General features: G+C 37.6%; 2 protein-coding genes across 2 annotated transcripts; one reads left to right on the top strand and one right to left on the bottom strand.

Moving 5' to 3' along the window:
• The first annotated feature begins 31 nt into the window (after positions 1 to 31).
• c5ar1 (complement C5a receptor 1) lies at positions 32 to 2,244 on the top strand. The gene is made up of 2 exons (XM_051134609.1): positions 32 to 182; positions 627 to 2,244. Exon 2 carries the CDS (start codon positions 632 to 634, stop codon positions 1,697 to 1,699), a length of 1,068 nt encoding a protein of 355 aa, XP_050990566.1. The 5' UTR covers positions 32 to 182; positions 627 to 631; the 3' UTR covers positions 1,700 to 2,244.
• Positions 2,245 to 4,621: 2,377 nt separating this feature from the next.
• LOC127180507 (dapper homolog 3) lies at positions 4,622 to 17,190 on the bottom strand. The gene is made up of 4 exons (XM_051134605.1): positions 16,766 to 17,190; positions 10,340 to 10,472; positions 9,151 to 9,228; positions 4,622 to 8,110 (listed from the first exon to the last, which is right to left on the bottom strand). The coding sequence occupies exons 1-4, from the start codon at positions 16,973 to 16,975 to the stop codon at positions 6,750 to 6,752; spliced, it is 1,782 nt and encodes a 593-aa protein (XP_050990562.1). The 5' UTR covers positions 16,976 to 17,190; the 3' UTR covers positions 4,622 to 6,749.
• Between the last annotated feature and the right edge of the window lie 766 nt (positions 17,191 to 17,956).

Raw genomic sequence — 17,956 nt, 5'->3', positions numbered from 1 at the left:
CTTAAAGACCTACGGCTGCATCAAACAGCAAGCAAAAGTGCTTACACAACATCGCTAAGGAAAAGGCTTGGCTCACAGCACTTTGCAATCATTTCCTGGCTATAAGGGATGCAAAAAAAGACGTGCTGAATCACATCTGGTGTTGCAGATCGGCATAACATCACAACCAGAAATTCCGAGAGGTATTTTTTTTTGTTGTTGTTGTAAATTTGAATTGTTTTTTAACATGATTAGAATTATGCTTATGTATTATTAAAAGGTGTTGAACTTCAAAAAATCAAAAAAAAAAACAAAACATTTTTTTCTTCTGAGGAATTATTTGGACGAAAAATGTAAAGTAAATATCCAAAATATCTTTTGATGTTCCCCAGAAGAAAATCGTACAGGTTTGGAACGACTTTAGAGTAAACAAATAATAACAGAACTTTCCATTTAAAAAGAACTTTAAAAACGTACTTTCAAGAAGAAGAACTTTAAGGAAATGCCTTTAATGACCTCTTGAAAAATGTCAATTTTAATTGTCTCTCTCAATGAAAATTTGCTATGTTTAGCACTTTAAAATGAGATATAGAAAATAACATGACTTGACTTTCATTTTTTGTTATTTTCTCCTTCTCATTTCACAGCTGAAATGGAAGGATTTAACCAGACTTATGACTATTTTAATTTTACCAACTGGTGTGAGGGGTCTGAAAACTGCACCCCTTTTGTGCTCCCCACTGAATCGCCACTGTCCAGGATAGGCTCCCGGCACTGGATCGCTCTGGTCTGCTACCTCATTGTGTTCCTGCTGGGCGTCCCGGGAAATGGTCTGGTGGTGTGGGTGACTGCGTTTCGAATGCCCAAATCTGTGAACGCACAGTGGTTTCTGAATCTTGCCATTGCGGATCTATTGTGCTGCTTATCGTTGCCTCTCCTCATGGTGCCGCTCGCCCAGGACCAGCACTGGCCTTATGGTGCTTTGGGTTGCAAAGTACTCACCGGTTTATTGTACATGACGATGTACTCCAGCGTTCTGCTCCTGGTCGTAATCAGCTTGGACCGTTTCCTACTGGTGACCAAACCGGTGTGGTGCCAGAATCACAGGAATACGAGGCAGGCCCGCTGCGTCTGCTTGGCCGTCTGGATACTTGCTCTCCTGGCCAGTTCTCCTCAGTTTGCTAACATGGAGATACATGAAATGACCAGTACCAAAACATTGTGCGATAGCGCATACAATGACTTACGTCATGCATGGTCTGTAACTCTTACCCGCTTTTTTCTGTCTTTTCTGCTGCCTTTCCTGATCATCTGCATCAGCCATTGGAAGGTTTACCTCACGACGAGCTCCGGGCGGGGACAAAGAGGCAGCGACAAGTCAGCCCGGACGCTACGCGTCATCCTGGCATTGGTGCTCAGCTTCTTCATGTGCTGGATTCCTCTGCACATTGTGGATATTCTGATGTTAATGATGCAAAATTCATCAGAAAGCTTTCAAGCCAACCTGCGTCTGGCCCACGTGCTGACGCTCTGTTTGGCTTACATTAACAGCTGTCTGAACCCGCTGCTCTACGTATGTCTTGGCCGCGGTTTTAAGGAAAATCTGATTAGCTCCCTGCGAAGTGTGCTTCACTTCGCATCTGAGGCACCGCCGCATCGAGTCAGCTTGACTGCAAACAGTAAGTCAACCACAGACGGGTTCAGAGAGAAGCCTGTATGAAATCTTTGCCTGGAGATATGGACTGAAATCCTCCTCTCCAAATGCCACCCTCTGGAATCATCTGTATGTTTTTCATCAAATTTATCAATCACAACAACTTTGTCACCAATTTTGTTCTATTATATTATAGATCATCTTTTGAAACATCCATACATTCTCACACACTCTTTGCAAACACCAATTCATAACCAGTTCCTGTTATAGCTAATATAAGCAAATACAGCAGTGCACTCTTCATTATAGGTGTGTTTACATGCACTAATTTTCGCCAGTCGGAATTTGATTTCAGATTCTGAAAGTTACGTTTATGTGAACACTAAAGACTGCAGTACGATTCACATATTCGTTTACATGCATATTACGTCTATTTTTTTCATACAGTATATGTCAGAAGAGATATAGATAGTACATTTGTAAAATTTGGAAATTATTCAGTTTCCAGAGTCTTTTTCAGTCTGATTAGTTTGTAAGAAATAATAATCATTAAATATATATATATATATATATATATATATATATATATATATATATATATATATAAATAATCCATAAGCAAATTAAGCAAGTTGCAGTTATATTTTAAAATAGTAGCACCACTAACACAGAAGTTCAAACCAAGTAGGTTTGTTGCTCAACGTGGGGAATTTGTGGTCAACTTGAAACTAACCCTTATTGCAGTACTTTATATTCAATTCTCCTTGCATTCACAAGTAACGTTATTTAAATCTATATTTTTAATATATGTCCTTTTTTCTCACCTGACACAACTAAAATGTTGTAATATTTTGTTTCTAGTCAGCCCTGCTGAGAAAACACAACAACAAAAACATCTAAAACGAGCCTAAGCTGGTTGGGTAATCTTAATGTGAATGTGGCCAAAACCACTCTAAAACCAGCTTGCTGACCAGGGTGGATGACCAGCTAAAAACAGCCAACCATCTTAGGCTGGTTTTTAGCCGTTTTTTTAGTAGGGGAGATGCAATTATTGCTTACCACAGAAAATAATTTTAGCTAAAATAATTTCGCTAGCTACTCTCTTAGTGTACCGGACCGAAATAAAGTTAACAACATATACTTCAACTTTCGTTGTTTTATATGTTAACATAATAAGTTTAACTTGCCAGGCGTGTTTGTCTTTCGCGGTTGTAAAAATGCCTGCTGCTCACAAGCTTGACTAACCAGTAGAGGCCAGTAATGAGTGTTAAAACTAAAGTCTAGCGCTGAGATTCCACTATTGTCACATCACAACTATTACAGTTTTGTGGCTTTTGGTCAATGTATGTGAGTTTTGAGGCCATATCTGTATATCCACCTGCAGCTGAAAAAAAATATATATACATGGAATGCCATTCAGGAAATAATTATATTTTTAATATGAAGTTTGAGTGTATGGAATGAAAGTCTGAATATATAGAATGAAAGTCTGATTATATGGAATGCAAGTCTGAATATATATAGAATCAAAGTCTGAATATATAGAATGAAATTCTTAATATATGGAATGAAAGTCTGAATATATGGAATGAAAGTCTGAATATATATAGAATCAAAGTCTGAATATATAGAATGAAATTCTTAATATATAGAATGAAATTCTGAATATATGGAATGAAAGTCTAAATATATGGAATGTAAGTCTGAATATATATATATAGAATTAAAGTCTGAATATATAGAATGAAATTCTTAATATATGGAATAAAAGTCTGAATGTATGTGAAAGTGTGAATATATGCAAAGAAAGTGCAAATTAAACAAATTACGTTAAGTTGAAAAAACTTTTTGAAAGAATTTTTTTTTTTTTTTTTTTTTACAGTGCAGTTTGGAGTCACATCATCTTGAGGATCATATTTCCATTATTTCAACATTCTTAGTGCATCAGATTTCCTTCAATAGCTACAAATTTTGTTCCATAAATTCAGACATTCATTTTATATATTCAGACTTTCATTCCAAACATTCTGACTTTCATTCTATATATTCTGACTTTTATTCCATATATTCAGAGTTTCATTCCATATATTCAGACTTTGATTCTATATATTCTGACTTTCATTCCATACATTCAGAATTTTATTCCATATATTCAGACTTTCATTTCATATACTCAGATTTTCATTATATATATATATACATTCAGAGTTTTGTTCCACATACTCAAACTTCATATTATAAATATAATTATTTCCTGAACGGCATGCCATAAAATATCTATGTGTGTGTGTGTATATATATATATATATATATATATATTGGATTTGTTTTGTTTACTGTTGCCAAGTAAATCATTATTGGGCACTCATATCATAAAACATTATACTGGATATCCTGGATATTAAGGTATATCTGCAAAATTTTTAAATTTTAAATTTTAAAATTTAAATTTTTAAAATGTAATGATAATAAGTGGGGGTATTAATGGCAAAAAAAAGTGATTCTGAAAGCATTAACATTTTCTCTTGATATGGGTTAGTAAGCTTTCTAACGGCACGACAAGACAGCTAAATATAACAGCACTCCATGGCAACTGAGAATACAGGAATTATTGCATGTAATTCATATGCCTTATAACCTTTCTCCTTATTCATTGTATATATTAAGTACTATTTGTGTTACTATAGAATTTGTATCTCTCTGCTGATTGGCCTTAAAAAACATTGCTGTATAATTAATGTAATGCTGTATAAACACTGAAAATATAAAATAAAGATATCAAGGTTTAAACACCCATCTAGAGATTACCTTTTTTTTTTCTTGTATACACTTTTTTTCAGCTATGTGGTCCTATGTAGGATCTTTATGCCATCTTTTGAAATTAAATATACCATGTTTTGACTGCATCATGTCTATATATAGTGGAGAGAAAAAAAAGGTTACATTATTTCAATTCACAACCATGGACGAGTTTGAAAAGAATCCTCATGAAAAAGAGTTTATTAACAACATGCAATGAGCAGAAACATTTTCAAAAGCTACATGAAAAATCTCTAAAATAAAGGAAAAAAATTGCGGTACACTACATATGCATTTTAACAAACATGCTACAAAATATGCATCAAGCTGCCTTCATTCTTATGAATGGATAACGTATGTGCAAACTAGAGGCAACACCTGAGACATGGCAGGCAAAATGGTATATAGTACTGATAAGGATGCTTCCATTAGCTTAACATCCTGTTGTGTGTGTGTGTCTGAGATGAGTCATGAAAACTGTTCTCTTTAAAATGCTAAGATAATGAAAATCAATTCCAGGTGAATGCATTCCTTCCGTCATGCTACAGATTGCTCCGAGTCACCAGTAAGTCATGTTTACTTGTTAAGAGATCAAATATTCCCAGCCAAAGTATTCCCGTTTTGCTTTAAACAGTGGACAATGTGACATTATCATTAGCAGCATAGTGTTAAAACGACCTGAGTTCAAGTCCTGACTCAAGGTCCTTTCCTGATCCTGTTGAACTCTTTCTTCTCACATTGCCTCTTCCCTCTATTTCCTTGACTTGTCATAATATTTAAAAGAACAATGAACTTAAAATGGCTTTATCCAGTAGGGGAAATGCTAAACGCTACAGCTATAGTGTTGCCTTAGAATCTGAAGCTGAAGAAAGTGATTTATAAACATTACAGACCCACAGTCCTTCTTAAAGGGATAGTTCACCCCAAAATATAAATTCTTTCACTAGTTCTTACACTACTAATGCAGAACAAATATGCTGAAAAGTGTTGTTGACCAAACAGTTTTAGTAATCATTGACTTTGGACATAGTTGTATGGACAAAACACAATGTGCTCCACAAAATAAAGAATGTCGTACAGGTTTGGAATGACATGAGGGTGAGCAAATGATAACAGAATGTTCATTTGGATGTATTATTCAATAAAGACATACAGTAGTCCTAATAAATCCAGAACTGTATAATCTTGTAACAGATTTGGTGGGCCAGTGGGTTTGTTTAGCATCTTGTGGTCGTGTCTCATCAAATCTTTTATTAATAAAATAATCACAGAGGTGAAAATCAAGAAAAAAGATGCAACTGGAAACAACTGGGTATGGACTTTTAAATCTGATTGACAAAGTTTGACGACATGTCAGTTTCCGAGTCCAAATGCTCTGTCAGATCACAAAAGCAAACATGATCAAAACCTCATCTCGATACTGAACACATTTGTTCGAAATCATCAAAATATTGGTGTCTGAAACATTGTGAGGCCAGAGACTATACTGTACACCAAGAGTTTTGAAAAGCTCAGCTTAATGTCCCCCTGCAATCAAAATTGATTTTTTTTTGGCTTTTCAGTATGAATATGTTAGCCTTAAGTTTATGCATAAGCTAGTGTGCTCCAAAGCAACAACACAATTTGCATTTAGAAGATATAAGCATTTAAAACCTACAGTCTACAACTTCCGCCAATATGGATTAACAATTTGATGACATCTCCCTGCACTTCGGGGCTATGTGTCATCAAATCTAGGGTGGGAACCTCCTTCCCTCATTAAAAATGGGTCGTGGATGGGTACCCCAGTACGTACCCCAAAACACACGGCCAAGGCAACAAAGGAGTGTCTTAAAAAGAAGAACATTAAGGTCCTGGAGTGGCCTAGCCAGTCTGCACACCTTAATCCCAATGGGCAAATGCACAAAATCAGCAGGGGATCAAATAATTTTCCCCCCACTGTATTTTATAGCAATATGGATGAGATTGTGGCTGTAAAACGCTATCAAATGCGACTTTATTGAGTTCAACGACTCTGGCCCAAGCTGTAATATAAACAAAACGCTACTGGCTATTTTAAAAAGTGGGCGTGGCTGCTTGATATTGTCCCGCCCCGTCTTCATGTTTCAACTGAAATTATGTAGACATATAGAATAATGCTGCACGCTTCAAAGCACTTCACTGGATCTTTAAAGGTGTGTTATAAATGAGTGCTCATAAAGGAATGTTAGATAGTATTCGGCTTGGACCCGAAAACAGTATTCAATACGTCACGACTTAAGAAGTAGTTTCAAAAGAGTTTCAAAGTTGAAATAAGCACAGTTGTTCATGGCCAGACTCATACAGTGGTCATGAGTTTAAGCGAGCCTGAACGAAATCGCATGATCTTCTTTTTGAGAGCATGGGAGGCTTTAATCTTGACCACGACATTGGAGGGATTCTGCGAAGAAGAAGAGGGGGACGGGGGCAAGCGAGGGGGCAGTTGCTGAGGCCATACCAGCCCTCCGCTCTCATCTGAGTCACTGGACACTGAACTCGTTCGTGGAGAGACAGTTTCGCTCAGACTGGAGTCGGATCCATCGGTCGGTGCAATAGCGGCCTCTGACCGCTCTTGCACCCTCTGGTCCTGCTCCACAAAGTGAACACTAGTGCGTTTGGCGGGTAATTGATATAGTCTGAATTCGTGCAGGTCTTCTCTGAATATTCCCTCATCCTCTTCTTGACTGAGATCTGCCGAGGAGCACCACAGCCGCTGACCGGATGGGTAAAATTCATCACTGTGTTGCCTGCCCATGTCCCGTCCCACCGTGTAATATTTGTGCTCTGATTGGGCTGCCCATCCTTGAGAGACGCAACTGTCCTCTGACCTAGAGCGGATGGTCGACTTGGTTTGTGTCTCTCTTGGAGTTGTCCACTTTTCCTCTGGACTCCTTCTTGCTAGTGACCGAAGAAGAGCCCACTTTTGAGATGGAATGGGCTGGTGTTGCTCACGGGACTCTGGAGTTGATGACGCAGGTACGCAGGTATGATTACAGCAGGTGTGAACGTGGGGTTTCATGGTGTCTGACATTGTGGGACGGCGTTTGATGTAAACGGGTTGATGCCGAGGGGAATCGCTGCTGCTGGCGTAGACTTCTTCAACTGCATACTGATCCATTTCTAAAGAGGATTCTGGTTCCTCACTGCTTAGTGAAGTCGGTCCAGTTTGGGCATTGGGAAGGTTCACGTAATATCTATCCTGGGATTCATGCTCATTCTCTTCCTCTGAAAGGGTTGCCCATTCTTGCCATTCCGATTGGTCAAGTTGTGGATAAGTAGGTGGGTATGTGTGTAAGACATGCCACTGATCGGGATCAGAGTTGAGATCTGCTGTAGATCTGAGGTGTCGTCGCTGTAGGAGCCCTAGGATGTATGTCTCCACACGCATAGCCTGCTGGATGTCCTCTTCTGTCGGGCCATCATCTATTTTCACCGCAGGATCTTCCTCAGCATCAGAATTGAGGCTCATCTCAGGTGCAAGGCTTTCATTCCCATCAGCTATCTGATCTGTAACCCAGTGAGGGCTTTCTTCATCTTCTTCTTCCTCCTCTATTCCCTCGGCAATACCCTCCAGTGGGGGGTACGGAGCAGAAAATGAGCGGGGCAGAGTGGCATGTACTGTGGGCTCCATATGACCCTCCCAGTCCAGCATGTAGGCATCTGTCAGTAGATGAGAAATAAATGATTTATGAGAAATAAAACTATTTCTTAACACTAGGAGGTTTTCAAACTTTCGGATACTAAGGAGGCTCTGTTATGATAATCCCCTTGAGCTACATCAGGGTTGCCAAGTCTGTGATTTTCCAGTGGAAATGGGCTACTTTTGTACTTTTAAGTGGATTGTTGTTTAAAGTTTGACATAATGAATACATTATATTTGCCTGAAAGACTTGTAATTCAATTTTTTACCCATTTTATATTCTACCAATGATAAAACTGTGCCAGATTATGTTTTATGAGAAAAGGCCACTGGTAAGGTGCCTTTAAACTCCGGAGAGCTCCTTTATGAAAACAGACTTTGTTTATTATTATTACTATAGTGTGATAACACTCACTGTAAAATATGTATGTTAGGGAGGGAACTGGCATATTTTAATATTTGGGATAGGTTCATTAGGCTAGTTTTGTCTGTTTTTGATTGGCCATTGGGCTAGCTGTGTTTTAATTGCCACACCTGGCAACCCTGGTCTATATTATATTGAAGGCAATTTTATACTGTATGGAAAAGATAGTAAGAATTATATTATCAAGATCACAAGTTGACTGCAAAATTGTTGTTATCATAATTATTATTATTATTGTAATTATTATTTAACACAGCTATTGTAGTAAAGTAGTGAAAATATTACCTGCAAAATATGAACTTTAGTGTACTTTTTCTACACATTATTAGAATGTAACATTTTTAATTCAATTCATATTTCTTTTTATAGCACTTTCCATAATAAATTTAATTCCAAAGCAGGTATTATTTAGAAATTAATAAATAAAATCACAAAATTATTATATTTCATTTTGATTTCTGAATCAATCCTCAATTTTCCCTTATCCCCACTTTGAGGGTTTATGGACACCAGTTTGAAAACCCCTAGTTTAGCAGATTTATAGGTCCACTGGGTTATTCAAAGCATGTACAAATTAATACACTGATAAAGCATTAATAAAAATTGCTGTGAAATATGATAAACGTAAACACTCACCCACAGATCTGGGCCTGAGGTTTGGGGAGGAACAGGAACGCAGTGGGGGAGACAGACATTCACTTTGCTCATAAAACCCTGAGGGATCAAAGATAAGTCATCAAATCTTACTATCATTCATCAATTATTAGCTTCCATCATTGTATTCACAATATCTGAATGTATGTTTCTGTAAACAGTTTGCCAACAATTACTAAATGACTTTACATGATGTCAACACATTTTCTAACAGAAACACCATATTATTGCATAAATGCCAAGTTGTGTCAGGACCACTATTGTCAAACTAAGCATACAGTTTGGTTTGGAGGTTTGGAAAACTCCCTGCCCATCCATGCAGCATGTCATGAATGAGCAGGGAGAGCAGCAATAATAAACCCCCAGGGTAAACAGAACAGAACAAAGCAGATATCATCAATGTACTTAATGGTTTTTAAGTGTAACACATTATTTAGATTAAAGGAGCCTGATTCAGTGAGGAATATCAGAAGCCAAGTCCTGCTGAACAATACTGAATAGTGCTTACATAGGAATGCCGTGACATGAATTGTATTCCTATAGGTAGATGTGATCAGCTGAGAGTCAGCTGATGTGAGCTTGACTCACGTGACCTGCCAGAACTAACACTATACGCTTAATTTCTGTCATGGAATTTTAGATGGCACAGACTATTGGGTCCTTAATGCAAACTGATGGTATTCACAGTGTTAAACTACTTGTCACAAGCTGGTTCATGTTGCATACACAGCCAATGAGCTTTATATTTATACTTAAAAGGCCGGTTAGCATTCACTAGCAGTTTGCAGTGCACTTTCAGAGGTACTCTAAAACTCTCCACCTTTCTCAGCTTTACCTGTATAGACCTGCTTTTTTTCAATAAATAAATAAAATAAAAGATCAATAAACAATTAGGATATTTTTTGTTGTATAGGTTAAGGAGTTCCAATCTACAAACAGTTCTGCTGTTCCTTTATATGTTCTTTTGCCCGTTGAAGCATATGAACTCTAGATTAGAGTTTAGTAGGAACACAAAACAAAATATAGCAGCCTGCATATTTAATATTGGCCATCTATTATATAACATTTTTTATATACAATATATAAAAAACATATGTATCTGCTATCAGTATTGGCCAACAGTTTTGTAGAACACCATGAGGAATAAATTATTCATAGAGTGGTGGGGTACCTGAGCTTGATGCACTGGGACTGTCCAAATCCTCTGTATTCTGCTCACATGTGAGTCCTGTATCCAATCTCAACTCACTGAGCTGCTGTTGCAGTGCCAGCATCAGCAGGCTGGGGGCGCCCTGGAGTCGATTCTGCAGGGTACAAGACAACACTCAATATTAAAGGCAAATGGAAAACATTTATATGAATGCATTTGGCAGACACTTTTGCAATCAAGGTCTACATTTTATCAGTTCATGCATTTCCTGAGAATCAAACCCGTAGGCTTGGGATTGGGAGCGCTAACGTGTTACTGTTTAGGCTACAGGAATACAATAAAAGAATACCAATACAACAACTGGCATACAAATACAAAAACATATGTTACTAAATAAGAGAATAGTAAAAAGGACCCATATTAACCTATGTCCCAGATTACAGTTACTCCACCTCGCCCTCACTGCATAAAACATTGTTAAATCTTCAATATTTCAAAAGGTTGGAAATCAGTGATATTACAACCCCACGAACTGGTTTCTTCCATAAATGAAAAATAGACAGTAATGATGTGTCATACATGTACATTAGAATAATCATTATTTGCGTGACAACAGACAGCTGTAAGATGGCTTGGATAGACAGCTACAAGCATGTAGCAAGTGTGTCTTTGAGTGCATGTCCCCGTGTAGTGTTTTCTCATGCACACCATTGCCAGTAGTTATGTAAGTAAATGGCAAATGCACCAAACCTGGAACATCAATAATTTACCAAAGTCAGGACAGATACTGTTGCGTTTGCTATTTTTTGATCCTGTGGGTTTTGTTTCAGGATCTAGTTTCATGCTCTTGGCAGCTAATAATTCAACTATTGAAACACATTGTAGTTGGCACCATGTAGCTAGTGAACGTGTGTTTAATGTAGTCTGGGTCTGGGTTTTATTTTAGTATTGTTCATGGTTTAGTTTGTCCAGATTTTGCATCACAGTGTGTTCCACACCTGGTCCGAATCACCACTCAGAGAGTATTTTGGGGTTTTTGTTATATTTTGCTGGCTATGACGCAAAGGTGGTTTGACTTGGGCCATTATTTTAACCGCTTTCTCTATTTACGGTTCAGTGTTTTTCTCTCCTTACTTTCCATAATAAAGGGTATAATGATGACAAAACCGACATTTGGGTGCACAGATCCAAGACAGATGTGAGAAACAGACTGGAGAGAATGGAAATATTTTAGTTACACACTAATGCATTTCATATTCAGCATACACATTTTCATTGAATTTTCAACAACTTAGGTTGAGACAGGCTGATCCAAAAGGTTAAGATATGTTTGGAATAACTTTGGTTTATATAACATGTAGACTTGCCATGGTGTACAGCAGGGGTGCCCAACCCTGTTCCTGGACATCAACTTTCCTGCAGAGTTTAGTTACAACTCTAATCAAACACACCTCTCTGTAATTATCAAGTGCTCCTTCAGATCCTAATTAGCTGGTTCAGGTGTGCTTGGTCAGGGTTGGAGCTGAACTCTGCAGGAAAGTCGATCTCCAGGACCAGGGTTGAGCACCCCTGGTGTACAGTAATTCTGGTTTATTTAATTATCTAAATCTAATTTTAATTTCTAAATTTAATGAAATTATGTTAAAATGCAATCATCAAATATGATCTGTCAGGCTTTTAAGGAATGTTAATTTGGTAATCTCTCATATTGAATTGCATTATATGTTTTGCCCTTTGCAGAGCTGATCATAAAATAAGCATTTAAATTTTCAAATCGAGCCATTCTCAGATGTAGCGTGACACCGACAGAGGCCGCTCCCACGATAGTTGATTGACATGAGCGTCTTACCTCAGACCTGCCTAAATCAGCTGTAACAGTCCGACCTCCATTGTTTCGATGCCGGAGCGGGGATGAAAAGTTAGACAAGAATATCCATGATTGATGTGCTGTGTCATTTACTCCGGACATCTGAGCCGCCGAATATGCAGCGGATTACGTTTGTTTGTAAAGGGAACACGCCTCCCGATCTACATATGTCCGTCTATGTTCACATGAATCATTCGTGATCCAGCTTCACTTACAGCAGAAGTGAGTATAAGGGTTTTTTTATGAATCATAAAAGGGTTTTTTTTGCAAACGCCTTTCCTAATAACGTGCTAGTTAGTAAGTTTAGCGGTTAAATGTGGCTAAACACGGATAAACGTGGCTAAAGTAAACAGGCTCGTCACTCCACAGAGAGGAGAGAGGGGCGGGGCGAGCAGAGCTCATTAACATTTAAAGCAACCTCGACCAGAACAGGATGATTTTTGCAGAGCTGATTTTAGCATGGTGAAAAGAGTGTTGTTTTACACTACCATTGAGAATTTTTAACCAAAGTATATTATAGACTTTTCATTAAGACCCTAAAGAATCATATCAACTTGTGGAAAATGGGCATCCAATGACTCCTTTAAGACAAGTAAGAGCTGTCAGAATTTTAACTTTCTTTTTGGCCATATAAACACTCAATAACAACATCTGCACCAAAATTCATATTTTTGGACTGATGTGTTTTCTTTATATTGTCACTAGATCATACTATAAGCCATTAAAGCTTACATATAAGCTATATATATAAGGTAACATTATCCAACTTTGCCGCTATTATTAGGCCTAAATGAACATACTCACAAGAGGAAGCAGAGCACTTAATGATAAAACTGGGTTAGGTCCATTTTAAGGGTGTGAAAAGAGCAAAGTCAGTTTAAAATCAAGTGAGAATACAGAAACGTTTTTTCTTTACATTCCTGCAACACACCATTTTCATTGAAATCAGCACAGCAGCATGTCCATTTTTCAAGACCAAAAAAAAGAGTACTTTATAATTGCTCTTAGAATCTAATCGCTTTTATGAAACCATGGCAACGTGGTTCGGCGGCTGAGGTCAAAACTCAAGCGCATGATAAAAATGACAAGTGTAGAAAAGGAAACCAGAGGACAGCGAGATTGGAGCAGAAATCAAACAAAGACCACAAGCAAACACCCCACTAAAAAAACATGATCCAGTTGTGATGATTTTAGACAAAATATCGGCTATTCTCTGTGAAGTCTATGACTCATTTTTGTGTTCCCTTGGAAATCTTTGATTCTGCTTCACGATTAACCGTGAGACGGCGTGACGGATCACCTGCTTTGGTGTTTCACCCTCAAAGGCCCAATGCACAAAAGCATGCAGAAGGCAGCAGTCTATTTGATTATCAGAGAAACAGACAGGACCTGAGGGAGATCAGGCTGGATGTGTACTCTCATTATCGGCTGCCGTGAGCGCCTTGCCTTTAATGTGCCAAAATGGGACACAACCAGCACCCCCCTTATACTCACGCACACACACACACATACATCACCCTGCCCCCACTACATCTTCACACGCATATCACTCTAACACTCCTAAAGTACAAACAACATCACTAAACTGCACTAATTAATTTATGAAGCACACATCCACATGAGTAAAGGGAAACTTTGGCCTTGAGGCCTGATGTAGTTCATTTGAACAGATGTTGTATGTGCAAACGAGCTACTATAATGCAAACACTGCTACAAAGCTGAGCTACAAATAAATCTGTAGGGTGGCAAACTGGTTTAAAGCGCAGGGACTGACTTGAAACAACTGGAATGAGATGTAGGATTTCTCCCAGTTATATTGCTAATTATATAATTAAAGGGTGCGTGTGTAATTACATGTTACCCACAGGGCTGTGTGAACACCGCACTGCACTCCATCTTCACTACTGTTGCCTGAAGAGATCAAATCTGATTGTCTTTCTATAATTGGTTAATTAACAATTGCAGTTTAAATCAGTCAGGAACACAGAGCTAGCTGATAGATAGATAGATAGATAGATAGATAGATAGATAGATAGATAGATAGATATTTTAGTATTTTCCTTTCCAAATGCCAATTTTTTCTTAAATTATTTCATATATAAACACTACCAGTCTAAGGTTTTCAATGGTAAAATATTTAGTGTTTTTTGAAGAAGTTGCTTTTGCTTACCAAGCCTGCATTTAATTGATCCAAAGTACAGCAAATACAGTACAATTTTGAATTATTTCTACTAATTAAAATAACTGTTTTCTATTTGAATATATTTTAAAATGTAATTTATTCCTGTGATCAAAACTACATTTTCAGCATCATTACTCCAGTCTTCATACATGAAGCTTCAGAAATCATTCTAATATGCTGATTTGCTGTTCAAGAAACATTTTATTATCATTATTATTATTAGCAATATTTAAAACAGTTGAGTACATTTTTTTCAGGATTTTTGATGAGTAGAAAGATCCAAAGATCAGCATTTTCCTGAAATAAAAAGCTTTTTTTTTTGTAAAACAATTATAGAAATTAATACTTTTATTTAGCAAGGACACTTTAAAATGATCAAAAGTGATGATAAAGACATTTAATGTTACAAAAGATTTCTATTTCAGATAAATGCTGTTTTTCTGAACTTACTATTCATCAGAGAAACCTGAAAAAAATCTACTCAGTTGTTTTCAACATAATAAAAATGTTTGAGCATCAAAACATTTATTAGAATGATTTCTAAAGGATTATATGACTGCAGTAATGATGCTAAAGATTCAGCTTTGAAATCACAGGAATAAATTACATTTTTAAATATATTCAAATACAAAAGAGTTATTTTAAATAGTAAAAATATTTTTTAAAAAAAAAAAAATACTGTTTTGCTGTATGTGTATCAAATAAATGCAGACTTGGTGAGCAGAAGAGGCAGAAGAAACAATAAAAATCTTACTGTTCAAAAACTTACTTCAAGGTCTAATGTCAACGTTAATTTGATGTCTGACGTTGACATTTTGTTGTTTTTAGGTTGTGTAACCAAAATCCAACTTTAAATCAACGTCAAATTGACGTCAAATACTGACGTAAATCCGATTTTCATTCTCAACCAAAATGCAAGGTCTCTCTGACGTTGGGGTCCAGGGTCAACCAATTATATTGACGTCCAGTGCCTACAATTTTGCTTCCAAATGCTTGTTTTACTTCCAGATGCTCTTCGAATGCACCATTTATGCCATTTTGAATACAGCATAAATGTAAAAATTATCAGATAGAAAGCACTTTTTGTTTATTTATTGTAAGGATTCTGTAACTCTTAAGAACCGTATTATTTGTAATTTATTTATAATGTACTATGAACAATTATATAAATAATATAATGCAAATGAATAGAAAATGCGGTATTCATAGTCAGTAATCTCATTAATCAATTATTATTAATAAAAAAAGAATCGTTTATCGGAAACAGATCGTGAGGTGCCTGAAGATTCCCACCCCTAACAGAACGTGAGTGAAAGGCTAAATGAATGGCGCTTTGGTGAGCGAAACTCTCATCAGTCGGGCAGATTGAAGAATGTTTTCCGGTGGCCGCCGATGCGGAGCGCGGAGCCGCTGACAGCTCATTTGGGTGATGCTTCTCGAGCTCACCCGCACGCGCCCGTCCCGCGAGAGTCTGACTCATTAATATTCCGCTCCATGCGCCTTTTGTCTGATCCATCTATGGGGGGAGAGACTCTGGGGAAAGAGAGGTTGATGCTGCTTATTTGATTTCTCTCACCGCCTTTTCACTGGGCCTTTATTGAAAACTGAGTTAGAGTGAGGTCCCGACCCTGGAGGCAGACATACTGATGGACAGGTAATGAAAGGACAGGAGGGACTTTGCGCTCTGTTAGTCTATAAATACTGTGTAACTTTTATGCCTCCCCAGCTTCTTATGTACACGGAATACAGCGTTTGGAAAAAAAAAAAAAAAAAAAAAAAAAAAAAAAAATATATATATATATATATATATATATATGTTTTATATTAACCTATATCTTAAGTTTCACAAACAGAATATAAGACTTTAAAACTATAACTGTAATAATAGTTACACTACTACAACAATAATATAATGCAGTCATGTAATATCTAATGTAACAGGCATAAGTCTAATAACACGAAGAAAATATGTACAGTAAAAGAAGTTAAACGCTTGATAAAGTGTGAACTGGTAAATCCACGTGAAACGAACAATGGATAGTTAAAGGTCTGCAAACCCCGCCCCCTTTTCCAAGTGCACATCAATCACAGCTGTCAAAAACATACACTTGCTGTGAAAGGAAATTGCATTTAATTATAATGCACAACTGCTGCTGTTAATGGCGTTATACCAGCGTGTTATAAAACCTATATCGATACTGTAGTTTTCGCGTGCCAATTATGTAACACCAGAAAGTACAATTTAGCGTCTTGTTTTTGTGCGCTCTTGCACATTTGACCTGAATAATAATGACAGGGCTGACTGGCCATTTCTAAACTTTTCACAACAGTTTTCGAATATCCACGCTGGAGGGAATTTCAAAAGCATTGTTTTCATCGGTGAACATGTCGCACCTACCAGCTGTCGTCTTAAAGTGAGCTGCTCCTGCTCTCTGCTGCTGCGGGCCGGACCAACATCACCCCAAGCCGGGTATCCCGGCACAGAGTCCCCGAGCGACAGGGCGCCGAGGACCAGACTCTCCTGCCGCTGCTTCAATATCTCCAGTTCACACAGCCACGTCAAACTGGCCTCCAGACGCTCTTTATTCCGACTGCGCTCTTCTTCCATCTTCAGAGGAATCCCGAGGTCCACCAGGATGCTCCTCACCCTTCCTAACAGAACAAAAGCAATCAATCTTTCAAAATGATGTGCGTCAGCCTGCTTCTTCTACAGCTGTGAACGCTTTTTACGTTGAAACAAGACAATTCCCATTTAGTTCTAGTGTTTTCCCCTAACATGCGTCTCTGTTACTCATATTGCTGCGTTCGGACAATATTTGGGCATCTCAGTTTTGAATCTCCACTCACGCCCCTCACATTGCTGTACATTGAGGTGTTCCCTGCTTATTAGAATATTCCGCCCTGTCCGCTGTGATTGGTTGAAAGCTAACAGTCACCGCCCTCCTGAGGACTTCCCACACTCTAATTGGTCAGTCCCTCGCAGGTTTATTTGCATGGAGACCATGGCGAGTCTTCTTGCCTTCAACCATAGACGGCTAAATGAATGGACGCGGAGAATGTTAATTTGTCTGGTGCGACCGACAGGTCAGAAGACACGAAAATTAATGCGTGGGTGACGTAATAAGGATGATTAATGAATACTTGGCAAATATTTCGGGTTTGTTGTCTATGACAACAACTGGAAAGCGATTGAATCCGTCATTTATTTCCACCAAGGTGTTTTTACAAACTGGCTTTGAATTCGATTAAAGGAATGATTATTTATAGAAATTATATAGCTTATATTTAAAGGTGAATACCATTTTCTCAAAATACACCAAATGTATCTAATATTGATATTTCAACAAAGCAAATGCATTTAATCATTTAAAACGCAAGGCTGATGCAAGCTGGATGTTTTCTAAATCTTTATATATAAATGTATGCGTCTGGAGATTACGTAATGAAAGAAATGGGTTATGTCTCTATCTAGTGGCTAGACACGATAGTGCACATTAGCGTGATAATTCTCTGTTGTATGCAAAATATTAGGATTTCTTTTTTAATGAGGTGTTTTGAGCTTCAGGCAAACTCCCATAAGCATAATGCA

This window comes from Labeo rohita, chromosome 18 (assembly GCF_022985175.1).
Source record: "Labeo rohita strain BAU-BD-2019 chromosome 18, IGBB_LRoh.1.0, whole genome shotgun sequence".
Lineage (NCBI taxonomy): Eukaryota > Metazoa > Chordata > Actinopteri > Cypriniformes > Cyprinidae > Labeo > Labeo rohita.
The sequence above is the reverse complement of the archived record's forward strand: the minus strand, read 5'-3'. Positions and strand labels throughout refer to the sequence as shown.

Excerpts from the sequence above, each read along its gene's own strand:
- c5ar1 (XM_051134609.1), top strand. The coding sequence starts at position 632 with ATGGAAGGATTTAACCAGACTTATGACTATTTTAATTTTACCAACTGG.
- LOC127180507 (XM_051134605.1), bottom strand. The coding sequence starts at position 16,975 with ATGGAAGAAGAGCGCAGTCGGAATAAAGAGCGTCTGGAGGCCAGTTTG. Across the intron at positions 9,229-10,339 it reads TCCCAGTGCATCAAGCTCAG|GGTTTTATGAGCAAAGTGAA; the intron begins GTACCCCACCAC and ends TTGATCCCTCAG. Across the intron at positions 8,111-9,150 it reads CCTCAGGCCCAGATCTGTGG|ATGCCTACATGCTGGACTGG; the intron begins GTGAGTGTTTAC and ends ATCTACTGACAG.